The sequence below is a fragment of the Cloeon dipterum genome, chromosome 2, assembly GCF_949628265.1.
Source record: "Cloeon dipterum chromosome 2, ieCloDipt1.1, whole genome shotgun sequence".
Classification (NCBI taxonomy): Eukaryota; Metazoa; Arthropoda; class Insecta; order Ephemeroptera; family Baetidae; genus Cloeon; species Cloeon dipterum.
In genome coordinates this window covers 28508344-28536113 of record NC_088787.1, presented here as the reverse complement: position 1 = coordinate 28536113, position 27770 = coordinate 28508344, and the positions used below count along the sequence as shown (strand labels likewise).

At 41.6% G+C, this 27770-nt stretch overlaps 1 protein-coding gene across 4 annotated transcripts in view; it reads right to left on the bottom strand.

Moving 5' to 3' along the window:
- Nucleotides 1-927: 927 nt before the first annotated feature.
- LOC135935952 (myosin light chain kinase, smooth muscle-like) overlaps nt 928-27770 on the bottom strand; it is a 181472-nt gene continuing 154629 nt past the window's right edge. For 3 of the 4 annotated variants that reach the window (XM_065478588.1, XM_065478589.1, XM_065478592.1), the window contains 5 exons: nt 14117-14327; nt 11660-11767; nt 10450-10577; nt 4062-4230; nt 928-2288 (listed from right to left, as the gene is read on the bottom strand). In XM_065478588.1, the coding sequence (XP_065334660.1) occupies nt 2128-2288; nt 4062-4230; nt 10450-10577; nt 11660-11767; nt 14117-14327 (777 nt within the window). In that variant the 3' untranslated portion in view covers nt 928-2127. The remainder of the gene's footprint in view (nt 2289-4061; nt 4231-10449; nt 10578-11659; nt 11768-14116; nt 14328-27770) is intronic. The other variant, XM_065478591.1, reaches the window with a different exon arrangement.

The window sequence follows — 27770 nt, the reverse complement described above, 5'->3', positions numbered from 1 at the left end:
CGTACTCGAAAAAATATCAACTTAATGGTCTTACTAGACTACTAGAGGAAGTTGAGCTGTGAGTTAGTGCCATTAAATTGCACTCTTGATGCTTTGTTTCTTAAGTTTAAGCGGCAGACAAACTGATTTATTGACCGCGACCTCTCATGCACGTGAGCTCAGCTTTTTATGCCGCGCAAGTTGGAAAGGTTGATCAGTGGGACAGTGTTATGTGGATTTTTCATATTGGTTTTCATGAATTGAACTTGATTAAAAAAACAAATCACCGCCTAGCCAGTATTTAAAAACTCTATTATTCTTTTAATCTTAAATATCTTCCTCGTGAACGAAATGTACAAAAACTAAAATATTGCCGGAATTCTTTTGTTTCTAACGTTGCCTTTTTTGCAAACAATATATTTTTGTTGTTGTTCGCTGCTTCAGGATTCTGGTAAAAAAACCACGAGTCGTAATTTCTTGCGAATGAGATGTCAGCGATTATGATTTTCTCAAAACAACTACACACTAATTCACTTTAGTTGCTTGCCTTACTGACGATTTTATAACTAAATTAAAATTTAAAGCCAAAAGCACTCATTTTTAAAAACAATTTTAGAGCGTTTTAATGCAGTTACTCTGCAAGATTTTGTGATATCTTGAAACTGAAGAGAGTTGCATTAAATCTCATTTTACTCACTGCCCACTTGGGTAGCGGAGGTAGTTGACTGCTGCTTGGTGGGTATTACTCTCTTTATACTTGCAAGATTAATGCCTCATTCGACTAAGTGCTTGCTAATGCTTTGCCGCGAATGCCGCGCTGCTTAATACTAACTCTATCTAGGCGCTTGCTCCTTATTTCTTTATCTGGCAGAAAAGAAATTGCCACGTGGAGAGCAGACATTGCGGTGGGCAAGCAAAGGGACTGGTTATGTAATAAAACGCGCAAACTTTGAACAACAGAACAGTAGTTTTTCTTGGTATAACGTCGACATAAAGGTATTACACTTTTCAAGCATTCTTCCTCAGCAGCCCTCGTTTATTTTTTCGTCGTTTTGCGCGCTCCTCCTCGGCAGACATCTCTCGCTCTTCCTTTTCGTGAAAGATGGACAGCAGGCTTATATAAAAAGTTACACGTTTGCGAAAGGAGACGTGTGGGGGCGGGAGGAGGGCAGAACAGTTAAAACTACAGGGATATTTCCGTTGCATTTTACACACGACATCTCATTGTAAGGGAACTCGCCGCTGATCCTGCACGTAAATCGACTCCTGCAAGCGCAGCGAAATCTTGAATGCGTCAGAACGTTTGTAATATTCGCTCTCCTCGGGTTAGTTAGTTTAACAGGTACAAAATAATTGTCAATTTTGCATCTTTTCGAATCGGCACACCAGCGAGGGAACTCTTTTTACTGATTCACTTTATTTCGCAATTTATGTACAAGATTGTGGAATGAAATTTGAACATTTGCAAATTTTGAGCAATCATAAACTGTATACATCGCAATTATCCAGGAGACAGTCCGTGTGACACAAATTAATTCTGATCCTCACCAAAAAGCAGCACGAGTACATCATAAATTTGACACAAATTTTTACCATAAATACAGTTTCCCTCATATAGTTGGTGGCCTCAAGATTTCTATGTGACGTGAAATAAAATGTATAGACAGTCGAGACTTTTTGAATAGACCATAACAATCTGTAACATTGATTGACTAGTTTTGTCGCACCACACACTTACATGTATTCATAACACCCATACTCGTCTGGTCTAACGCCACTCACTCTGCACGCCAAAAATTATTTTCCTCAATAATTTTATGCACAATTTGCATTTCCGTTTCCGCACGACAGACATATTCTTGAGATGAAATATTATACATGTATTTCCAGCTGTTTTTTCATATTAATATAATCATAATATCAAAACACTCTTCCTGACCTTATTCACGTGTCTTTTTCATGAATTTCAAACAAAAAACTTTGCTACCTTTTATAATAAACTCCACACCTTCCTTCCTTGAATCGCGCACAAATCGTTTCACTACTCTGTCACTTATCCTCGATAGAAACAAGTCCGTCTGGGTAAAAAATAGAATCGTGGCAATGTCAGTGCTGCTTCTCACGAGTGTCCTTGGCTCTCTTCGTCGATTACCTGTTGGTCACAGACGGCCGACGTCGACCTGCGATGCTCAGTATAAGCGATTCTGACACTAGCGAGTGCACCAGGCACACCATCATCAGCACGACCACGTTCACCGAGCTGTTAGACAAGCCCGCCGAGCCCGTCTGCATTGCGGCTGGCCGCTCTCCTGCAAGAACGAAAAAAGATCCGCTTTATTATGTGTGCTGTTCGCCGTAAGGCACCTCCTAAAATATACAGCCTAATTTTTGAGAAAACGAGCTGCGTGGGATTTCATGTAGCAAAAACTGCAAAGAATGGAGAATGGACAGGCCTTGTAGCTTATAACTTACGTCATTAAGATTGCGTGGGTTGAATGACTAAATAAAATTATAAATATTGATCATGGATACTATTACACATTACACTAACCGTAACTTTTTATTAAGAGCACCGCTAAAATGTCTTGGATTCAGAGATAGCTCTTTCGATCTTAATAGAAAATATGGATTTGATGCATCATATTAAGTGCATTACAATGACTTGACATGATTGGTTTTGAAATATTGCATACTGCCCCAACTTTATGCTCGGAATGCGATATGCCAGCAATCTAATGTGACTTTCGGCTATCTCAATATTAATTCCATGCTCGAGTTCTGTTCTAACAAAGCCTGTCTGTTAACCAAACAAAGGCGCGCGTCTGTCGTCAAGTATATAAAATTTTTAACGGCGAACCGATGCCACAAACACGCACGCAGACGAGCAAACAAACTGGGCGCAATCTACATTTTCATAGACTGTTGGCAAATGGTGGCTTGACCAACTTCAATCACTCTTATCGGTCGTAGTCGCTTCTATTCATAGTCGGTTCACAAAAACACGACTACAAAGGCTGGGTGGAATAAAATGCACATACATACTTGGACGCTATCAGAAAATTGTGGAACTTTGGCGTTCGCTCAGGCGAAAAAGCAATTTCGGATTCAATTTTAATGGAGTCGATCGGGGAATTGGCCTTTTTCGCCTAGCGTGTCCCGCCCCTTTGTGGCTTTATTTCTAGAGCAAAAAGCGTTTCGCAATTTTTTTGCTCGGGCCATTAATCACTTGTCCGCTCTTCCTGCTCCTATGTAGATTATTTGCAGTCGATACAGTTCTCGCTCAAATTCGTTTTTATTGCTTTTCCAGCGCGAAACTCTACCTGCCCGTCGACTGTAAATAACGTGCGGGAGCCAGGTATGAAATAAATGGCGCGGTGCGAGAATAATAATAAAAAGAGAACGCGAGCTCGGGGAATCAACTATTTTGCGACGCAGAATCAAGAGAATAAGAGTGTCTTTTGAAGAAAAAAGGCTGCTCGTGAGGGTTGCGAGCAAAAAAGGCTATTTATCAATGTCCTGCCACCGGCGCAATTTATCGCCAGTTTTGCACTCGCCCCGACGAACGTGAATGTTTGAATTATGCTGTTATTTTGCGGCAAGTAATTTGCTTGGTTAACGCGATCTCACGCAAAGTGAGTTTTCATTCCAGGGATTTATGGCTCAAAATTTAGCTGCGTTGGTGCAAAGAACCAAATATTGCCTGGATTATTAAAGGAACGCGTAGTGAACCGAATAAATGAAAAGCTATATCAACAATAAAAAAATGGTTTTCGTCACCTCCAATACAACACCGTTCTTTGTGACTTTATATTTGAAAAAAGGTTCGAACGAGTTAAAAATAAATATAAAAATTCACAAGCTAGAGACGTGACGATGTGAATTTCAAATGTTAACAAAACAATAATTTCATTTTGTAAAAAAAACATGATTATTGTTCCTACTCCACTTCAAAGAGGAAGAAACTATGCCGTATTTCTCTAATGATGCAAGTATTTTGTCGAAAATTTAAATTTTGAAAACATGAAAAGTCTCTACAATTTTGTCTGAGTGAAACCTTGGACACACATAAACGAATTCCATACCATTGAGCACGTGAACTCGAACACTGGCAACATCAGCGTTTGACGGACTGCAGGAGTATTTTCCAGAGTCAGTCAGCTCGGCGTGCTGGATGAGAAGGTAGCTGGTTGTCACATCCCCTTTCTCGGTGATGACGCTCACGCCGCCGCGCTGCGAGTCGTAGCTGATCACCTAAAAACACCAGAGCAAAAACAGCGCCGCGCGCGTTAATAATTTATCAAACAAGCGACATGCAGCCAGGGAATAGTTAAAAGCAAAGTGCCGCCAACGGCAGGCGAGTATAAACGCGAAAGCGTTCGCTATTTTTCCCTAGCGACGATTCAATTTTGCTAATTACCACAATCTTTGATATGCTGTCACGAACCTGAATCGCATAGAATTCACCGCTAAAAGAGCGGATATTACTTTTGCTGGAACTGACAATGAGTGACTGAGATGAAAATTAATTTAATTGAATGCATTCCATCCTTTGCAGCAGTTTATATTTTTCATATTCTCTAGCAGAAATTCATGCATTTCGTAACACATGCATATTATTCTGCAGCAATTACGAACAACTCGTAAACAAGAATGAAATTAACGCGTGAAATTGTTACAGTTCCCTTTGAGCTTTGAAACATGCTTTGCGTGCAAATAATTCCTGTGTTGTGTAGTAATTAATTTCCTCATCGTAATTGTTTTGCTGTCAGCAGCAATTGTTTCTGAGGGTTCAATTCTATCCAGCAGCAGCAAAATTCAGCATCGGAAAGGTGATCGCAACCAACGTCCGATCGCAGCGCAAAGTGATGCCTGCGCTCCATCTTCAGCACTCATAATTAATTCAGCGGCGCGTGTGCATCCGTACAACAGGAACAAAAGCGTAATCGACGGCTGGCATCGCGGATAAATCAATCACAGTGCGTCAGCCGCAACTTTTCACGAGTCGATTAACGAACAGCGGCATGGGCGGCAGCGGTCTAAGCAATCTACTTTTCCAATCGAAAATAGTGCTGACGCTGGTCAGCAGTGTAGCCCCAACACACACGTAATTTTGCCGGGCGAGCGGCTGCGGCAACTGCAAACAAAAGAGCCCACTCCCCGCGCGTGCACCCTGTGTGTTTAGAGTGCGCAGGGTATAGTCGGCAGCCAGCGCAATCCATTACACGAGACGAGCAACCGCGCAAAAATTCAAGTGGCGTGCCTTCCACCGAAAGATTTGCAGTTCAATGGCATTCTTTCGTCCTCAAAATTAAACTGGCACAAAATTCGACTGAATTTTACGTGTGAGGTTTGCTAACAGACTCGCAACGTACAAAGCGCGAGTAAATCAGCACAGACACGCCACTGGCTGAGAGATATGCACGGGCAATGCAGGAAAATCCATTCACGCCGCTTGTGAATTTCGCGAGCGAGAGAGTTTACTGTATATGCATGCATCAGAGAGTCTGAAGTCCGTATACTACATCATAATTATCAGAGCCGGCGAGTCCTGCTTGTAAACAAGGGTAATTAATTAAGCCGGCGGGTCGCATCGCTTGTTCCAGACAGGACCGGCTGCTTAATTGGTCCTTTCCCGGTCCTACAGCAGCAGCCCCCGTGTTATCTTGGCGTTTGATCGTTAAAAGTTCAGCAGGTGCCTCACTCATTGTGTTGCTCGGGGACAACAGGCGGATGTTTGCCTCACTGCTGATAATCTCGTCTGCTGTCTGCTCTTCACGTAAGTTTCTTTGCCTCCAAAATTTATGATGGTGTTATTTGTGAAGAAAGTCCAAGTAAAGCCTAATCAAGAAGGAAAACTGTTGACGTTCTGGGGACAAGAAAATTTAAAAACCTCGTCGAAACTTTATAAAGCTCCAAGCACCCTGGAGATCATTAACATGGCAAAAATTCATCAATAGAATACAAACGCCACTAAATTTTGTAAAACATTTGTACCGTGGTAAAGCCTTTACAGCGTACGAAGGGACTTTCCAAATTTTCACTGGCTTCATTTTTTTTAAAAAAGCCTGTAAGTGCTTTTGGCTCTTTTTCAAGCTCATCAGAGAAGCGACGAATGCGTTAGTTAACGTTTTGCCGTTACCAAAGCACTCCTCATAGTCGGGGACTGTCGTCAGCAGCAGCAGATTGAATTGTGAAGCCCTCGACATGCCCGACGCCGGAAAAATTACACTCCCCGTCTCCACGCGCGCGCGTTTTTTCCGTCAGCAAATCTCTCTTCAAGCTCCTCTCTCCAATTATTTTTGGCGCACCGAAGATTTTAATGAGGTCGCACACTAATAACTGGGCGCCGAAAAAAGAATGACGGAGCACGTCCACGAGATAGAGAGCTTTTCGTCGTATTTTCTTGTTTTATTTGCTCTGTATGCAAGCATATATTTTTAGATACATGAAGGGAAGAGTTTTCTGAGTATACTAATGAAATAAACGTGTTGTGCAATGGTTCCTTTCCTCATCTACAAGAAGTCAACCAAGTTTTTGATACACAACAAATCAATGTTATTATTGAATTTCAAATTTCTCCTTTGAAAAGGAAAAGCGAAAGGAGGAATAAAAGAATAACCAAATTGAAGGGGCTGGCACGAACTTGCCATACAGACACTACTTTGATTTTTTGGAGCATTTCCCAAAGCACCCAATAAATTGCTGGACATTCCTAGGTGATCCATTATCTTTGCATTTTCTTATTCTCATTCTCAAAATCTATGATCTATTTGGAATTACTGTGCAACCAGTTTGTAAACACGGGTCAAAATTAGAATCCTCAAAAAACTCATCGGTTTCAAAATTGTCTTTTCGAAAATCCACTTCACATGGACAAATTCCGATCCTGATTTCGGACAAAGTTTGCGCTTTCAGTTTTCAAATTATATTTCAGGAAGGGATTCCTTATTTCAGCACGGCTGGACATGAATAGTGGGAAATATCCGGCTCGAGCTTAAGTGAAAACGGACAGGTGCATTGTGGCGTCGCACTTTCGCACAGCAGGCGCTGCCAAAATTGGCGAGTGACCGGTTCCAGCTCTTGCGACCAAACAATATCGCACGCGGTTGGGACGCACAAAAGATGGAGAGAAAGAGAATAGCAGTCGATTGTCAAAATCTCTTTTCGCCTAGCTGTCCCTGGCACAGACGGGCTTTTCATAAAGCGCTCGCTTTCGCTGTCTGCGCCGGAGAGGCAGGTTAAATTTATAAGAATAAAGAGGAGGCGACTTTTATTTGCCTCCATCTTGCCAGTCACCTCTTTTTTTTGGGAAAGCCTTGCCGCACAAAAAGGGCCAAACAATTTCCGCACCGGTATACTCCCATGCGATGACTGCCACCCAGAGTTATTTACCAGCTGCGTGCGTCAGTTTGTATGTAGTGTACACCATAAAAGTATAACAGCAGGCAAAAATGTCAAAGTCACTTATTTTCATATTCATGCTGCTGCGCTGAAATAATATTCATCAATCTGGATGAGATAGATAAACCCTAGAGCTATAGCCTCCACTGGTGGCTGTCTATCCAAAAGCCAGACACCCTGCTCGGTCCGAAAGTGCGCCGCTCAAATTCAAGTTAAATTCATTGAAAATATTGCCTACAACTATTACATCCTGAGCAAGATCAAGTAGATCTAGCTGAAATGAGGACGTTGTAAATCTGTATTAGTGAAGGGAGGTAATATTCAAAAGTTTAAAAATTGTGTTAAACAGATTTCATTAATCCTACTAGATTACATTTCCCTGGAGTTGAATTAATTTTATGGTATCAAGACATAAAAATAAATACTCGTTGGGTTTTTACGTTTGATAAATTAAAACTAAATATTTGTATGTATGATGTAATGATTATTTTTTGTGATTAAATTTGAATTATATGAAAGTAAGTGACGAATCCTTGGTATAAATATATGTATAGCGGGTTTTATTTAAGTGATTTATAAACACACAATATCTTAATACGCTTAATACTTAATTGAGAGACTTTAATATAAAGTAATGACTAATTGACAAAGTCACGGAACACATTTAAAATTTCTAATTAAAATTCTTCCGCACGTAAATAAATATTTATATCCTAGATAAACTCCCAATAAATCTATTGTTGGTCCGTTTCCTTGAATGATTTTTCCGGTTTGATTGTTGCATGTGTGTTGATCAGATTATGTATTCCACTATGCAACCTGCACGACACACGTGCGAAGGAGTTGCATATTTCTTATCTTTTAATAGCATTGAACCATTTAAATTCATATTTTGTAGGCCAGCGTGCAGAAAAAAGGACAGCAATTCATAAATTTAGACCTGTCGTGTTTTTATTAGCGTCAATGAAGTGACCCCGAAGGAGAAAATTAGCAACAAACAGGGACGACATTTTTTGCCTGGAAAAGCGTGTCAGTCGTGCGACGATCTGTGCAAGAAAGAGCCGCAGCGCAGAAAATTAGCCAGCACGCTCGCATGCGGAAAATGGAAATGAAGTTGGGCGCGCGCGCTCGCTCGATCGAGGCCTGAAAAGACGACGTGATGCAAATTAATTGCTTCGTCATTCAGAGGCGGACTGCGCGACAAAAAATGCTGCGGAAGGGAGGCATGCAAATATTTACAATGGAATAATAACGACGCTGCGCGCGCTAAGAGGTTCAATTAAACACAGCGGGCCTGTTCTGCGAAACAATAACAATTACCAGGCAGCAGTAACAACGGCGGCTCATCCGCGAGGGCAATTTGCCTCTCCAGTCGCTCACCCAGTCAACGTGCTGCACCCGGCGAGCAGCCCGCCTGGCCCAATTAAATATAATTCAGCCTGCAATGAAATTAACGCCCTTGCAAGGGCGAACAAACATTTTAATCTCCGAAATTAGAGTCTGGAGTGAGTGGAAGAGCCGAGCTGTACCGACGAGATTGGACTTCCTCCGCCACATAAATTTTGCTTTTCCCGTCAAAAGTGCGTTCTTTGTGTGATAAACATTCGGCGCGAGCCGAAAATTAAAACTTGATCCTGCTCAACTCAAACTGTCAAAAGTGTTTTCCTCCCCTGAAATTATTCATTGGAATTATTAAATTCCTTTTTTTACAACATTTTTTTCCAATGGGATTTTTCTTTGACTTTCACTTGAAATTGTTGCATAGATAACTCCGGAGAATGTTTTGAAAACAGCTTGGCAGGCGATTATTTATTGTTTTAAACTATAATGGTAGGAATGCAATTATTATTTATCATTACTTGCCATTCATCAATACAGGGCGGGTCATTGAAATTGGAGTTCATAACAAGCTCACATTTAATTATTTTTAAACATCAGTATCTTTAATTATTTTTAATGCGCGATACATTTTTGGAATAGTGAAGACTTCTCATAGTTTTGAAGTCTTGGCTTGTCCATGACAACAACGAACCGATACCAAAATTTATCAGAAATTTAATTAGCGACTGCGATATGGCGTGTTGCATTTTAACTTATACCAAAGCTGATTAACTGAAATGCAAAAAATAATGCATGCAAAGCAACAAAAATCAGCTACATCAGCTATAACTCTTGCGGCGGGAAAGCGCATTTGTATGCTCTTGAGCAGTGGCGCCGGCCAGGGCACTCTGTTGCACTCTGTTTGCACGCCATCAGAAGTGCAGCGCGCGGCACATCTCAAACCGAGGATCTCGTCGCAAGTTAGTCAATCTCGGCCAAATTGGATGTTGTCAGGGCATTAGCATTGCATGAGCTGGCTATTATCTCGTCACCGTCATCTCCCGACCGCTCGCGTATCGGACGATAACTGGGTCACCGCGATCGTTTGTCTGGACGACGCCTCAATGGCAAACACACTCCGCCGGCTGCATCGTAAAGTAGCACTCAGCAAAATGCACACACTCTCTCGATCCAGCTGCACACAAACCGCAAAAATGGCCCGTAGACTGCACGCGCAGATTTACGTCATTTACTTTAGTTCGCTCGCATAGCTGGCGGTATTCGTGCGCACGCAAAAAGCAGCGGCAGCCTCTTTATAATATTGTTTGCTCTCTATGTCTGCCTTTGTGCACTTTATTGTGAAAACGGCGCAAAAGATAAGGCAGATAGAGTGCGCCGGTGGAACAATATCTTCTTGTGCCGTGATTGTAGCCAAGCGTTTATAATTTCGCTGCGTCTGCACTTGATGTAAGTGCACGTTTGCGACATAATTCATCTCGCAGCTTTTGCACAACAAGTACTTGCGAACATAAATTGTGCACGGTGTAAAAAAACTGAGGAATTTTTATTTCAGAAGAGTGCATGTTCAAAGCCTTTCTAATTAAATCACGAACGAAGTTTCGTATGCTACCGGGGATATAATATTGCTTGGCATTACTATTTAGTTCACGCATCGACAAGCTCATATTGAGCATTATATTTAGTTATTTATATTTGTCCTCGACTCGCAGCTTTTTGTACTCTACTCACCTCGTCATGGTGATACCAGAAAATGTATGCCGGTGGTTCAGGGCTGTACTTGATGATACAGGTGAGATTGATTGTGCTGCCTTTGTCAACGTGCAAGTCAGGTGCTCCTAAAATCTCTGCTGTCGGCACTGCAACAAATTAAAACGCAGCAATTAGTAAACTGCAAATTAAGAGATATTTGGTATTGCTCTCAATTATATTCAAGAGGAAATGGAGGATGTTCGTTTGCTTGGGATTAGTATCAAAGCATTAAACTCTTTCATTTTAAGTCAACATGCAAATTTTCTAGCTACATCATTTTGTCTCGCGCGCGTGTCTCTTTGCCGATCTGGCGACGCTCGCTGTGCACAACGGCGTCGCTAACAAGCCGAAAAGAGAGCGAAATTCAGCTTTGGATGGGCGCGGCGATCAAAGAGAATAAAACGAGAGAGCGAGCAAGGCAGACAAAATGGCTCGCATTTTCAAGTAGTTCTTAAAACGCCGCTTCCTCTTGTCGTAAAAGTAAAGTGCGACTGCCGCTGCGCGCGTAATGACACGCACAACCCCAAGAACGATGAATACGCGCATGGTATATATTTATTTATCGCAAGTCCATCATAAAGAAGCGGGCGAATCGGAAAAGTTGCCCCGCGCGCAACCTAGTGCTCCACATACGCGCGCGCGCTTTGATTCCAGCAGCCGGGATGAAAATTTTCCGCCTCAAATAGAACTTATTCTTTCCTCCGTCTCTTTTATGGCCTGCTCAAACAAAATAAATATGCAAACCCGCACGTCCGCTTCCAATCCCACCCAGGAAAGTAGCTACAGATGTCGGTGGATCTGCGAGCGTATTATAACTTTTCTCCGCCTTCATCCTCTGCAACCAGAGTGAAGGCTCTGTTTTTTCCTAGCTTAGATACAACAGTACAAATTATTTAATTTTGTTGAATTTCCGTAGGGAAAATATGGGGGTAGCTTATTTTCTGCTAAAAAGTGTAACGAAGCAGGCAGTCAAAAGAAGCAGCGGAGTTAATATCAGGGGAACAAAACAATCACACTCGCACACCAAGAGTCAGCAGCAACAGCAGCAGAGGGACAAGTGTTAGTGAAAAGTTTGCCTCTCAAATCCTTAGCGACTACGACGCAATCAAAGCTGTTAGTGGCGCGCGCACACCTTTAAAAGTTTTAGTTGGCAAACTACGACAGAAATGGCAGTGTGAGAATATGAGACCTTGATCGCGAAACATTAAGTTCAGGTCGTCATAGATCGAGGGCCGTTTGTAGGCATGTGGAGGGGTGAGTAGCTGTTGCTGCCGACGCGAGTCTTTGTTAAATCCACCTGCAACAGACAGCGCACCACTTTCGTCAAACAACGTGAACAACAATGGACTGAAAACCAAAACGTCAGAAGTGGAGCAAAACACGTTAATGCAACTATAGAATCGATTTCTGGAGGAGTGTTGAGGAAAGCCCGCACAAATAAATTCTATCAGGTTATTTATTAATTACTCCAAACACGCACGCACTGCGGCCCCTTCTGTTCGCGCGTCCTCGTTACTTTTGAGCAATAATTGTTTCGCGCAGACGTGACAAAGAGGAAGAAGTGTGTGCAGAGAATGGAGCGATTACCAGAATACTCTCGACGTGCGCTCCCAGCGCGGAACATGCAAATTCGAGTGAAATAATGGATGCTGAGAGTGCGAGAAGAAAAGCCGGCAAACTTTGTTGGATGCACATTGACACTGACATGACTTAAATGAGAATAGTTTAAAACGCAAACTTTGACTCTCGCCGCTTGCTTGGATGAGTTTCGCCTGCAAGATGCGCTCGGTAATCAATTACACGATATCGCGCAGCAGTCAACCTCGCCTGCGCGTGAGCTCCAGCTTAATTTAATAATCACACTTACGGGCGCTAAACAATAAGTCGCCCGCCAAACTTATCACTCGCGAGCTCATAATTTATGTGCAACCCATGCGCGAAAACGGATTCCACGCTCACACTTAAGTGAATCCTGCAAATTGGAGAGGAAAGTTAGTCAGGGATTAAATAATAAATGTGATTTCGGGCAACATCTAAACGCATTAACTAAGTGGGCTGGTATTGGACTCAACCTGATTGCATATTGTTTTAAAACATGTTCAAAACTAGTAAAAAACACCACTGATTAAAAAATCTAAAGAAAATAAAACAAACTGAGATTCGTAAAAAGTGTTTGAGAGAACTAAAGGAATTTGTAATTGCAAAACTTTTAAACCCTTTCAAAGCAGGAAGAATTTTCTAACAGCTGCATCACCACATTTTCTTGTTAGTCTTACAGGCTGTAAAAAGTTCATCTTCTTGGCAATACCTTTTATTGCAAAATATATTTTTATGGAGCTTGCATCACTTGGCTACATTTTTATATTTTGAATAGCAGTAAATCTCGCAAGGAGATAAAAACGCTAGCAAACTTTTTGATTGCAAAGTTTAATTTAATAATTTATTTTCTAACAGCCCAATGCAACATTGCAATTTTAAAACGGCACTTGTTCTAGTTCTTGCTATGTGTTTATACTTGTAGGTGAAATTTCAGTCACTCCACATTTTACTTAGTCTATCTGATGCGAAGAAACTGTTAGCTGGGAAAATCAAAAGAAATTAAGTACGAAAGAGACGTTCGCTGTAAACCAGCTGACTGCTAAAGGAGCTTTAACAGCAGAGGCAGAAAGCAATAGCGCAAGGAGCCTGTTGAATTTTTAAAAATCTCTGTCTGACACGTTGTGTTTCTTTGATGCCAAAGAGAGCGGTGAAAAATCAACTGCACCATCAAAAAGCGCTGGAATTTTAGTAATTCTCACATAGGCAACTTTCAATGGGAGAGGTGACTTGAGAAACAAGCAAAACTTTCAAGAAGACTTTTCTTTGAAAAGAATCCCTCCAACCAAAATAGATTAATCCGTGCGTTCGGTTAAAAAACAATTCAGGGGTGGATAATTATTTTGGAGTGCTCGTTTAAGTGGATCGCCTTTCGGGTGTCGACCGAGGAAAACTCATTTGCACGACCCCTGCAAGCATAATGCACGTCAGTTGCATGCGATTCGTCGGCCAAATCCCCCCTTTAGCTTCTGCTGCTGGCTGCGTGGACCTCTTAAACACGCCGGGATAATGGCCCTACATGGATAATTAACAAAGTCGAGTGGTTACAAATTTAAGCTGCTTATCTCGGCCCCTCCGAGCTATTTATCGCTGACGCGAATGAGCATGCTCAGCCCATGTTTGTTTCACTGATTTGTTCCCGCCTCCGCTTACATCTTTCAGCAGGAATAATCTATAGGAAAATATTGATTGAGTCGAATTAGTTATAAGAGAATTGATTATTAAAAAAAAAAACTTTGTTAGTTTATACTTGCTGGCGTTCATATGTATATCATCCTATTCAATTTGTTCGAATGTTTGTTGAAAAGTAACTCTGGCACTGGTGTAAATTTGCCACTTTTATTGATGATAATTGCTTTAAAACGTGAGCTGAAACTTTTAGGTGAAAATTAGTTGAAATTTTTCTTTGAAAGATAAATTTAAATCTGAAGCGATATTATACCAATCATTTATAGCATCTTTTTAATCATATTATTATGGCAATTTTATCTCAATAACGTGCTTAAAATAGTAATATTTAAAAGTACATCAAGAAGATAAAAGCACTCACCAACTACGTTGAGTGTGACGAAGTAGCTGCGGTGGGGTTGCGTGCTGATTTGACACTCGTAGTCTCCGGCGTCCCTTTTCTGCGCCCACTTGATCTGCAGCGTCCATTCGTCGGTCTCGCGGTGATGGATGGCCTGGAAGCGCTGGTCGCTCGTGTAAGTGTAGCCGGCCACCGTCAGAATGTGGATGTCCCGGTGCCTGATCCACGACACCTGAAACCCCAAATAATATGGCTAGTTCAATTTCTTTGCTGTCATGGTCGTGAGCGGATGACTGATTCTGTGTCAAACGCATTTCTCTTTATAAACATAGCATAAATAATATCGAATTTCTGGTCAAATTGCACATGTATATTTTACAGTTGAAAAATGACAGCTTTCTCTCATGCAGAAATTCCTGTTTGACCTTCTAGTAGCGCAGAGTAAGACTATTTTCGCTACTATCAAGGTTTCTCTCTTTATACACCTTTTCGCCAAACCATGAAAGGAAAAGCCGCCGCTGTTTGACGTGTAGAGGCGAACAAAAGGGCCGAATGTTAATTGGGAGTGGCCGAAAACATAAGGGCTTCATCGAATTGAAGTGGTTTCAGCGCCGCCTCAAAGGCCCAAGCAACATTTATACAAATTATAAGGAGGGCCTTTAAAAGGGCACACAGCACTCTAGTGTAATTGAAACAGAGAGCCCAGTCGGCCAACCAGCCAACGAGGTACAAGCTCTCTCTCTCTCTCTCTCTCTCTCTCTCTCTCTCTCTCTCTCTCTCTCTCTCTCTCTCTCTCTCTCTCTCTCTCTCTCTCTCTTGCTCGATAGGACGTGCGTACCACATTCGGCCTGCTCTCTAATTATCCCAAAGCAGTCTCGGCAGTCAGTCAGCGGTCGAGTGTGCGCACCACTTGTGATAATGAAATAAGATGTTTATGCGCTCATCAAACCCGCAGGGATAATCACTGCTCGCAACGTTCTGCCTTTGCTCTGGCATCGATCCTTCCTTTGACCGTGGATAAGCTCCGTTCAGCAATAATTAGACCAAAATCAACTCTTACGGCCTTTGTGAAAAATATCACAGCTATGGAAGTAAATTTTTATAATACGATGTAAATTTAAATTCACTCTTCTATTTAATTCACTTTGTTAATACGAAGAATTCAGAAAATTAAACAGAAAAAATGCGGATCCTATACTCCACAACTGAACACATCATGATAATAATCGGATAAAACTCAATATTTTAAATAAAAACTGAAAAAAATACAATTGGCCAATTCCACAAAGGTCAAAGTCTAGAAAAGGGAACTCAGTTAGACGCGTCTGATAATAAAGCTATGCAAATGTGCAATCAATAAAGATGAAAAGAGTCTGCTCCACTTTTAAGGACAAAGAAAGTCTAGTGCGTTTCTCTTGGTCTGAAGTGCTTATTCTTGAGATGCATCTCTTTTCTCAAGATGATCCTCTTGTACAAGCTGCGGCTTTCATCTAGCGCTCAAGATTTGCTTGTAATCTCTGCTATACACTTGCACAAGGGACGCGGAAATAAATGCAAGTTGATTGCAAATAAGCTCCGGAAAAGGGGTTTCGTCGTCAGCACAGGTGTTGCCACATTGCTCACTGCCTGCCGATTGCACGCCAAGGAACTGCCTTTGTGTAAAAGAGCAATATTCGCGTCAGAGCGAAGAATGCAGGCCTGGAAAATTCTTTAGACGATTCTGACAAACGGAGGGTAAACGCAGCGGCATTTTGTAAAATATGTCTGAACTTTGTCACTGCAAGTCGTGCGTGGTGGAATTGCCGCGTTGTTGCTCACGCGAAAGGCAAAGTTGACGTGCATGCTGCGAATTCGCTGAATATTTCAAGGCGCACTCGGTGAATTTCGCGACATTTGCGCAAAAAGCCAGTCCTACTGAGTGGTGGCAGTGGCATTAAAAAGTGTATTATTTGCGGTGACGGCGCTACGTTACAACCAAAAGGTAAATATTTCTCGGAAATTGCTGCCAAAGTGGAGTGCCTGCGCCGCGAGTAAAGACGCAACGTCACCGCACGCATGGCTCAGTGAGAATTAAAAAATGCTTTTCTCTCAACACTTAAGAGTTTGGTGTCTTAATGTTTTTCGTGAATCGTTGTAATTGCGGAAGAAATTTTGAACCATTTCTTCCCTCAATATTCCAGAAATGAACAAATTCCGTCGATTTTTTTTTTTAATTTTGTCCTGGGTTTGAAATTTATCAATTTTTAACCCAGCCATGTATGCTAATTTGTTTCATTGGCTGTAGGATGTTATTTCGAGTAAGTCTCATATACCGCAGATTCTAATTCAATTATTACATGCGAATATATGCTTCGACCCATCCAGTCTCACTTTCAAGCTGATGATTAATGAGAGGAGCAATTAGGCCGCAAATCATAATTTACCGCTTAGGAAATTGCAGGCCGTGATGAGTTCCAGGGGAAATGACGCGAGTATGACGCCGGTTAGAGTGGACCCAATCAAGTCATGCTGCGGAGATGCACTCAGCTTATCAGCCAAATGACGGGATCAAAATTGCTAATTGCTCCAGCTGTGCAATGAGGGAGAAATCTGTCTGGTGAATGGTGAAAGGAACGAATTTGTTTTATGGAAAAGTGAGGAAGGGGAAAACTCGGAGAGGAAGTGGAGCATTTCCTTTCGCAATTAAGCTCGAGGCGCAACTTTGTGAGCTCCAACAAAAGAGATATTATGAACACATTATGAGTTGCGGCGCTCACTGCTCACGTCTTCCGAATTCAGTTGAGTTTCGACTCCAGGAAATAATGACAGATTCAACTTTCACGCCTCTTGAATAATTAAAATCCATTTGTGCGCACTGTTGGCTATGGTAATCACGATGAATGAAGGGTTAATTGCTCCGCTCCAGAGCTTGTTGCCATCCCTAAAATGCGCACTCGACATTTTATCGCTTCTGTTTTTCTTTCGTCTCGTCCACAGCCATTTAATAATGAATTTACTGTCAAATCGTTCCGTGTTCATCTCTAGAACACAACATCAAAGAGTGAATTGAATTAACTGGTCTAGTTACCAATTCCTATTTTAATTAATTTCAAATTTGTAAATGACTATTTTGGCTAATTTTAGTTTCCTTTTCTCTCTTGTTTTTTAATCAAACACATTTTTAAATACAAAACTCCATAAAATCAATATTAATCGATGTGAATATCAATTACATTATATAAATCACAAACAAAAGGAAATTCTTAAATAGTATACTACAATGGATCATTGCCATGTTATTATATTTTGGCTTTGTTGTAGCTCAGAGGATTTGAAAATTCTGTGAAACTCAACACAACTACAACTGACGTAAAAATACTTTCTATTTTATAAATCGATAACGCTCTGAATAAGCGCTTCGCGGAAGTTTTGTTGGCTCCATTAAAAGAGTGGAAGAGTAGAATCATTGCAATAAGTTTATTTTGGTGCCTCGCACGAATGCAATCAAAGGTTACTATAGCGCCGGTTGAAGGCAAGATCTAATAAAAAATTACGCTCGGAAAATGATCGCAGCGGTCGGGCTGCCAAAACAAAAGGTGCTAAGTACGCAGCAGGCTGGCGGCGCTTCTCATTGATTTGGCAGTGGGCGAGAACAGACGAGAGAAAGAAAAGAAGTGGAGAGCATGTAAGCGGTACATACATGTAAGTACATACGGGTTGTGCAGCCAGGGAAAACAACTGTAGCTTCATTATTGAACGCAAGACGTCCTAGGGCGGGAGGCTGCTTTTTACGGGTTATTTTCAATGATCATCAAGACGGCTTCTCGATTGCCCGGCGCTCAGAATCAATAGCGGGCTGAGCCAAATTTATCTGCGGATTTGTATTTCCCTTTAAATCAGACAGGCTCTGTATTTTCTCTAATTTTCAGGCTTTCCTCGGTCAATTGCGATCTTAAGATTACTTTCGCGGGAAACGTCAAAGCATTGACTGTCGTAAAAAAATTAAGGAAAGAGTTGGTTCTGAGAAGAACATTTCTTGGGCGTTGATTAATTTGGAACTTTCCTTTGGAGAGAGCTCAGCTGGGCCCACAAGGAATCAGCTATGGTCGAGACGATATCAGTGTAAGACAACTATTTCTTTCAGTTGGATGACTCCAGAATCCCAATCTTCTTCCTCGAACGAATGCTGGCAAAATGGGCACATTCCGTTTCGATTGATTAAGAAACAGCCATGGTGACGCAATCGGCCGATAAGAGGCACGTTAAAATTTATTCTCGTTCTCCTCCTTATCTGCAGCTTGTTCTCTGCTCTGCTGGTAAAATTGAATGAGCGCAGCCGAGCCAATGATGATGAAAAAAGCTGGGATGCTTGCGCGAAAAATGGGGGCGGAGAGAGTCGAGTGTACTTCCAGGTTTTCCTTCTTAATTGGCAACGAAAGGATGGTTCAAAGCTTACACAACCAAGGCATGGTGGGCGCGACCCAGTTCTGGGAGCACAAAGTCGTTTTTTTTCGCCGGAGGTGTGCGAAAATTGGTCTCTCTCTCTCTCTCTCTCTCTCTCTCTCTCTCTCTCTCCTTTCCTTGGGTGCAAAATGCATTTTGTAGTCGGACGACAGGTAATTTTGAGACTGACACGTGTCGTTTATTTTTGCTCCCCTGCTGGAAAACAAGAGAAGAAAGCGCTGACGTGGAAGGAACGTCAGAAAGCTTGACGAATTGTGAATAATCAACAACCTCAGGCAACTCGTGTATTTGTTCAAAAAAGCCTTAAGGATAGACGGGTCTGATTTCCAACTTTCGAAAAGCGCAACTTCAATACAAATTCCCAAACGTCATCAAGTGAGTGAATGACTTTTGTTTAGCCGTGATTTTAGCTTTGTAGCTTGGTGCGTCTCTTTGTCCTCCAAATCTCATTAGCCGTGAAAGCAGGCGAATCTGAATTTTGCAAACCTGATTTTCTTCTCCGCTTACGTCCGTTCGTGTAATAATGGAAATTCATGAACCAGTCGGAAATTTAGTGCCGTGTCAGCAGTCTGTAATAAAAGGGCCTCGCGGCGCAGGCGGGCGCTAAAACTGATTAACCCCATCAATCCGGCTGCAGGGCTGGCGAAAGGGCAGGTTGTGCGCACGCGGATTTACGAGCCCCCAAACGCCGTGCAGCGCGTGCGAATATCACGCATGCACGTCGTTTGTCTGGCGGCGCTAATTTATTCCATAAATAAGCACGCAGAGTGTGTCGGGAGCGCAATTTCCAAAGTCGCACCGCCGGAGTCTGAGTGAGCGGCCGACGTCCGACCGGTCGAGGACTCGCAGGGGATCGATCCGCCCCTGGATTCGAGCCAAGGCACCGCGCTTTTCAGGGGTCGCGCGTCCACTCTCGGCAGAGGTACTGCGCTGCGGTGCACAGGCCACAGCCGCCGCAGGACACACAATGCACATTTTCCAATTAAGCGACCACTTCTCTTCTTCTTGGCTCACGCGCGCCAAACCAACGGGCAAGGCTGCAGAAAATCTTGGATCGAGATTTGTTGGTTCTACAACGAATGTTCATAACTGCGTTATTGCCAAGATGACAAAGAAGAACAAACGCTTACTCAAGCGAAAAATTGATTGTTAAATTTATTAATATTAAAAAAATCAGCCCTTCCTAACTATGTTTGTAAACTTTGTGATGAGAGCATGGACTTTTATCATTTTCTAAGCTGTGATAGAAATCAGATGAGTCTGACCCAAGCTGCAAAATTACCAGCTATATGACTGACCCAAATTATTATTATTATGTATAATCTGTTTTACACAACTTGTGTTTTAATGAATTGATTGATTAATATATTAATACAAAAATCAAATATGTATTTTTATAGTAATTTTATTCTTTGATCAAAGACGGCAACTCATCTTCTGTGCATCCTGGAATATTTATTTAATAGTTTGGTGTCTAAATACTGATTGAAATGGCTTTTACTCTAACAAAAGTTATTTGGACGAGAAACCAAATGGGATCCAAGGTAAATAAATGTGGTGAGCGGTTAACTTTTATTACTCTCTGAAAGCCACATTTCACTTTTTATATTATGTGCTTACTTTACAAATATAGTTCATATATGAAGCGTTCGTATAATCGTGTTTTTAGTTGAATTTAAATCCAACAACCTTGATTTAAAGTAAGCTGTTTATTTCTCCGTAAAAACATAGACATTTTTCCCTCAGACATTTGAACAGCTTTAAATTCACTGAGGTATGGCTGTAATTAATTTCGAAAGAAAAATTCCCTTATGCTGGCAGGGGTCTTTGATTGAAATGCTGGACGAATTAATCCAGGGATATTAATTCACATTGTTGGAAAACTGAAAAGCAGCAAGAAATAAGCCAAAGCTGTAGCTTGCCTCAAAGAATGAATTTTTGAAAGTTTAAGGTAGGCTCTCGCGAACACTGACTGCAAGGACACAAAATGAATAACTTAGGAACGTGAGCCAATAAAATGAACGCATGTTGAATATTCGTGATAACTTGAATAAATTTTAAATATTATGGAATTTTCACCCTTTTCGCTCATTGGTGAAATATTTTCAAAAAATAAATAAACAACTGTCGGAAACCACGTCTATGCAGCGGGTGGAAACCATGTTTTTGCGTCAAGCGCGGAAAACACTCGAGCATCCGCTTCACTCTCGGCTGAATAATAATCCTGCAGAATCACAAAAGAGTGGCTAAATCCCAAAAGAATGGGCCACGCGCGCGCTTCCCACTAAAGCTGCAGAGGTAGCTTGGTTGGTAGGTAGGCAACCCGCCGAGCTGTGCGCGCGAGTGATGATGTGTGTGCAAACACTAGAGCTGGATGAAAATTAAATTGCGGTGGCGGGGATAATATAGCAGAGACAGGTGCAATCTCTCTTAAATCCTGCTTAAATATATCACGGCGGCGTCTCTTGTTTTCTGGCACGTTGCAAAAACACGCACGCGACGCGAGTCTTAAGAGACTTATGCGCCAACATAACTCCACAAACTTTGGTTTCTGAATTAGCTTTTGAGATGGGATCAACAGCGGAAGGAACAGGCAGCAAAATTTCGACAGTATAGAGCAAATTGCAATTTCTGACTACCCTTGATGCCAGAGTGAAAGCTAATCAAGCACATCTCAATACTTGAAAGAGGTTGAAATTTTAATAAAATAGTAGCTGTTTAAAAATATATATAATTTTTGCCACGCATCACAATTGCTCGCCCCTCTTAAAATAATAATTTTTAGAAAATGAAGCAGCACCATTCCATTAAACCCTCAGCAGAGCAAATTGAAAAGGTCAACATTCCCGCTGAGAGCATGTTAAATTGGCGCGAAGCTGTTGGATTTGAAGACGTGCGCAGCTCGCAGCACTCCGCTGATTTAATGATGACAAGCTGCTGTGAATAAGCAATGAGCTGAGGCCTCTAATTAAAATTAATTACGGCCTAATGATTGTTTTCGCCTGCAAGACTTCCTTTCGGGCACCTGCCCACTCCGGCGACACAAAGCGGGAAGACGAGCGCGTCTCCACGCCGTGTGCGTGCGTGCACAATGGAGGGTGGGTAGGGGCGAATGAAAATAATTTGTGCACAGCCGCCGTCACGTCGTCAAGCGTCGGGAGATTGAGGGCGGAAATCTGCTTTTACGAGACGATTGTCGCGACAATTCATTGCTGCATGGAGAGCTGAAGACCCTCTGTTTGCTGTCGTTTTATGTCTTATTTGCACACTCTAGACTCAGCCATGTCGATTTTACGGCGTCTTTCCTGAAATTAACACGGCCTGCTGGGCCAAGTTTGCCAAGGAGAACTAAATAAACCAAGTCTTGATGCTCCAAATTGTATGTGAATATATGTACTACGAAAATAGCCTCTTTCAGCAGGAGCTTTTGTCTTTTTGAATGAAAGAACATAAATTCCGATTGTTTTCCTTGCAGCTGAACTAGGTATCAATATAAATGTTAAGCAATCGTGAAGAACATTTGATTAATTGCATAATTTGTGACGTGTTCAAGCTGTGTTCCTTATTTTATTGCTTTAATATTCCCGAGTCGGATGTGCTGAACCAAAATTTTATTCGACGATTGCTTAATTTTTGGGGTCCTAAATAGCATTAATTGCGAAAAACCTAAAACAACATTTATTAAAAAGTACAGCTATAAATATTTCCAAGGGTCGATTGTTGATCAAAAATGGAAGAGTGAACCATGTTGGCATGGCTCTTTAAATATAAATTAAAACAAGCAACGTCTCATCAAAAATTCACGTGGCGCTGCCGCTTTCAATGAAGACGGAGGTTTTCGCTCTGCTGAAAAATGAATGAGCTGTGCCGGCCCAGCGCCACATGTTTGACGCTGTTCAGGTTCAAGATGCTGGCAAAGTTTGGCCCAAAATTTCGACGTCGTCAGCTGCTACAGTCGAGCCAGCTGCTAAAACAGCCTAATGATGCTGCTCTCGCTCGCTTTCTTCTTTTACTCAGTAATTAATGGAGTTGACTTGCAGGGCAAACTCTTGTTTTCAGCGGCGCTTGCGGTTTTCCGTATCGTTGTTTGCACGCCAAAGTGTGATACTAACTAGACTTCGTTCTTTCATATCTTGACGAAATTCAGAATTTCACATGAACCCAGCCATAAATAATTAACACACAAGGAAAATGCTGCAGCATTTGAGTATATGCTGGAACATCGGCTGAAACCACAGGTGTGCTTGTGGTAGGTTGTTCTACCTCATCTAAAGTGTTCAAAGAGTGAGAGGAAAATTGAGTAAAAATCAAATCGTCTAGGATAATATTTATAAAATATCAAATTTCTACAATTTATTTTTGGTAACGTTTCCTCTCTTACACAATAGCTGCTAAATCAAATTGGCATTACGTTAGAAATTAAATTGGACAAATTTATCCGTGCTTTATTGCTTTTATCCGACTCTGATTTCGATTACGCCGACTTTTCCGAAAAACACTTTGGCTCTTATAATCGGCCCGCTCCCGGCACTTACTCTGATCAATTTACGAGGTTTTTTGTTGCCTTCTATTTATGCCAAACAGCCGGCGGCGCCATAACCTAACTCACGTAATCCGCATTGAGCTCAAAAGCGAACGGCCGACGCGGGAGTAGCGAAGAAGAAATCCAGGTCTCTTTTAAAATACACAAATGGCCAATGATGGCGTTCCTCGAAGGGCGGACTGCGGAGGCAAGGGGTAGTGGCGAGTAAAAATGGCCACACAGTTGGGCAATAAAATAAAAACGGTCGGCTGAGAGTGCGTCTGGCATACGGAGCCTGAAAAGTGGGATATGAACTGAAAACCCTTTTGCTCCTTTCCAGCCATCTCTCTTCGCTCGCTCGGAACGACGCTGTTGCTGAGCCGTCGCTGAAATAAGGTATGTATACTCTAATAAAAAATAACGGCGGCCGGTGGAGAGGAGCAAGAAAATAATACCTCGCCGAGATTGGCCTTGTTTTCCCGTTCTTGCCATTTCCTTTTATAACTCGGCGGTAGAAGACGGACGCCGACTTTATCTTTCAATTTCTGCTGAAATAGCGGACGGCCCGCGGCCAACGGAATCGGCCGTTGCTAATGAGCCTTTTGAATGAGTTTTCCCGCCGAAACGGTACACTGCGCCTTCCGATCGATTCAAAGGTTATTTTCGCTGGCAAGGCGAGGACGAAAAAAACATCTTCTAAGGGTGTGCGAAAAGGAAAGCTAATGTTTGCCCAGGCCTGGAAAAACAGCCGACAAAAATGCGTGTGCGACCCACGCAATATCGGCAGAGTTTATCGGAAGCATCGAAAAGATAGAAAAAGTTCGTTCCCAGCACAAGCATAAAGCTCTGTCGACAGCCAAGCCAGTGGCGGAACGTGAAAATCGATCAAAGAAGCAGGGCGCATACCAGTGTATTCATATTCAAACTTTATTAATTTTATGGCTTAGTCAATGTTATATATTTTAAGTTTTTTAAATATCTCAATTTTCTGCGAATTTGTGTTTCTATAGCCAACAAATTTCTTTTTGAGCATTCATCATTATATTAGGCTGACTATTGAAATTAGGAGGCAGATTCCTGAGAAAATCAGCACAAAAATCTGAACGCTTTTCATGTGGTGCCAACTAAAAATCGTGTATTTAAGAGGAATTTCCTTAACAAGCGCTACACGTCAGATAGATTGAAGCAAATTAGCTGCGAAAGCTGACCTCCCACTCTTCCTTCGTTGTAAATGTACAATTCGATAATTTAATTTGCGTGAAATTCACTTTTACCTGTGCCTTGTAAATTGTAAATATAATACAGAAATGAATTTGTCCTTAATGTATTCAGGAGAATTATTTAAATATTTTAAATAGCCCGAATTCTAATTTCATTTTAACGCTATAGTTGAAATGAATAAAACAGCATGATATAATTTATCATAAAATGAATACTTTTTAAATGTAATTTTGAATCTGTGGTAGTGCTACGATTGTATAGTGATGATGATGACGCCTCTTCGCGCGCCACGAATGTAATAGTTGAAATATATGCCCATAACTTTTGTATCGCATCTTCGCATCCGTATTAAGATGAAATACACGCAATATAGGGCCAAAAAGTCTCTTAAAATTAAGACATCGGTCTGGAAAGTTTGACCATCGTTGACAAAGTTACGCCACTGCTCATAACGATGACAGACTTGTTTATCAACGTAATTCACTGCATACTCCGATATGTGAGTGATAGTCTGAGTTGCTAGACACACCATTGTTTTTCCAACGCGATCTTATCATCGCCGTGGGACTCAACTTTCGTCTCTGCGCTTGGCTGACTGCCTGACAATTTACACAGGGGGGGCCTGCGATATAACAAATGGCTTGTTTGCGAGTGCAATATCGGCTCGGCCCTTAATTTGATGCTCGCAGCCCATACGAGAGGCCAGGAGAGGGCGAGAACTGAATAGCTAATTTGTTGTGCTCTGATGCACACACACTGGCTCACAACCCGCAGGTGTACAGGCCGCGCTATCTATGCGCGCGCGCGCGTGCCTAGGGGCCTCATAAAGCTCTCATATTAAGCGACATGTATCATAATTCAAGCCTAACGTGTTCCATTATAATTTATTTAAAATATGTGGTGAAAGCTGGTGAGTGAGATTGGAGATAAAAACTTGTTTAATAATGATGAGCAATACACTTTATTGCGCACGAGTGTATTGCTCTATTTTGTGTTTATAACTAGTTTAAATTTAATATTGTTTTTCTCTTGAAATGCTGAAATGTGAATTAAAAATAAATGTTGGGTAATTTTTAAACTTTTTGCTTAATATTATGATTCCACGTGTTGAAAGGGGGTTTCTCTTATTGTCAGCAAGCATTGCACCAATACACGTGCGTTTGAGATGTTCTGTTATAAGCACTGCACAAACTTGTTGCGATGAATACATAATGCAATAAATTTAACGTTTTCATATTTTGTTAATCTTAGCCTTGTGCTGTTAGTATTCATTCAACTTTTTATTTTGAGCGATTTTTCATGTGATCGTAACCGTACTGTCGATTATTATTATGGCATTGATATAGAAGCTGCCGAAAATTACGGTGTTACATTTATATCACTTCATATATGTGATTTTCCACATGTATGTGTGCAGAGCCGCGTGACTCGCGACAGGAGATCTCAAACACATCAGCATAAATATTGTGCGGCCGTGCCTCGAGGGCGTAGGCGCCCAATCATCTGCTGCTTGATACCGGGAAATGCAGCAGGCCGAGAACTATCACTCGGGCGGGCGCATTTGAAACCCTGCGTGTGTGTGGTATCATCCGCTTTCGCACCCTGGGGGATCAGCACCGAGATGGAAAATCAGCTGCCGTCGCGAAAAGACACACGCGCGTAGACATTTTTTTTCGCAGCGAATCTGGGTCGACCGTTCGCTAGAATGTTATGTAAATAATTCATATTTCGCCGGTGGTGGTGCTTCTACTTTTTCATTCTTTCAATCTGAAGCGGATAAATCATTTTTGCACACACTCGCCTGATTTTTCGAGTTCCGCGCACGTTTTGGGTTTTGCGGTCCCTATGTGGTCCCTATGCAATTCTGGACGTGGTTTATGGGCAACGTCGGTTCCAGTATCCGTATTTTGCATGAGGCGCGAAAACATCTTGAAATATTTTTATGTATTTCACAGATTGTGAATTTCTGTGTACTTATGTAATATAAAGATATTCAATTCTACTCTGAGATTTTTGGTACTTGTTATATGTCAATTTTACAAATCAATAATGTTTCTTTGTGTTGTAGGAAATTTATTTTAAAATTTTTGAATAATTTATGGTATAATTTTCCTGGAATTTCGTGGATGTTGAAGGCGCAAAAACTTTGAGCAACGCGATGTGAATCCAGGTTTCAATATCAACACGCTTCACGGGCAAAAACCTCGAGTAGAAGGGAAGCAAAGTGAGCAAAAAGGCCATAAATCCTACAACACGACCTCCTCGCGCCAGGTCATCCGCTCCAGTCGCGAGCGCTTGAGGGCAAAATCCGCCGCTGGTCTTTAGGCCCCAGTTGGCGGGTAAAAAATGATGATCTGCATATATTGCTGCGGGAACGAGAGAGCAGGCGTGTAGTTTTCTAATCTGGCGGGCGCCGCGGCTCCCCAAAGTGCAATAAAAATGGCTCGACTACATTTGCACTGGTCGTCCGTGCATATTTCCGCAACAGTTTCGCAAAGGTATGGGGGCCTTGTGTGCAACAAAACCGGCGGTGCGCGCTGTTCAGCCCGAGAGTGGCCGTACTGGCTTTGTGGGCGCAATAGCTCGTGTTTCACCTGCGGTTAATTTGCACAATTCCTGCGAGTTGCTGCTTTTTGCACGTCCGACGCGTGCTCTCCTCTCTCTGGTGCGCTCGCTAGACTGGAGCTGGTTAAAATTTTAAAACCGGAAGGCTTTTGAAAATATTTAGCCCCATGGGTGGTTTCTCTCTGCTTGGGCTTTCCAGGAAAAAAAGCAGCAACTAGAGTACACATATAAAACAAAAATAAAATGTTAGTGATGCGGTCGTTGCACAGATTGCCAACAATTAATGTTACTTATTGTGAAATCCTATTATATTTTCTTCAAGTTTGACACATTGATTCTATTTTACTTGGAAAAAGTTCATATTATTTTTTTAAACTAAAGCGACATGTTGTGAGAACAAAAATAGAAAATTATCTCAAAGGGATAATATTTTTGACTGGAAAGGATGGTTCAAACGCTACTCTGTATGGAATTCTAATATAGCTGAGGAAATAATGGAAAGAAAAAATTATCTCTCACATTATCGTTACACAGCCACTGTTTCGGTCCCTCAGGCATAATCAACAGTAATTAACCAGCAAAATAAAATTCTAGCCACGTGTAAGTTGCAGGAAATGTTGAAACAATGTAGGCCGTTGAAAACGATTATTTATACTCATTGCTGAACACGACGAAAAAGAGATACAAGTGACGAAATATCGTGAAACCGTGCCACTTGCCTTGCCGTACACAAAAATCCACAAGTCTGAAGTTTCATTAATATTTGCAGATATTTTGTGTTCAAAATTATAATACAGCGCAAAAATTCAACAAGAAAAATCCGTTTCTAAAGGACCCTTTTTGTGATAAATTGCAATGACAAGTGATTTCCCACAGTTAAAATTAATTTATTTTCAATTTCTTGAATTTTGATTTGCAAGAAAT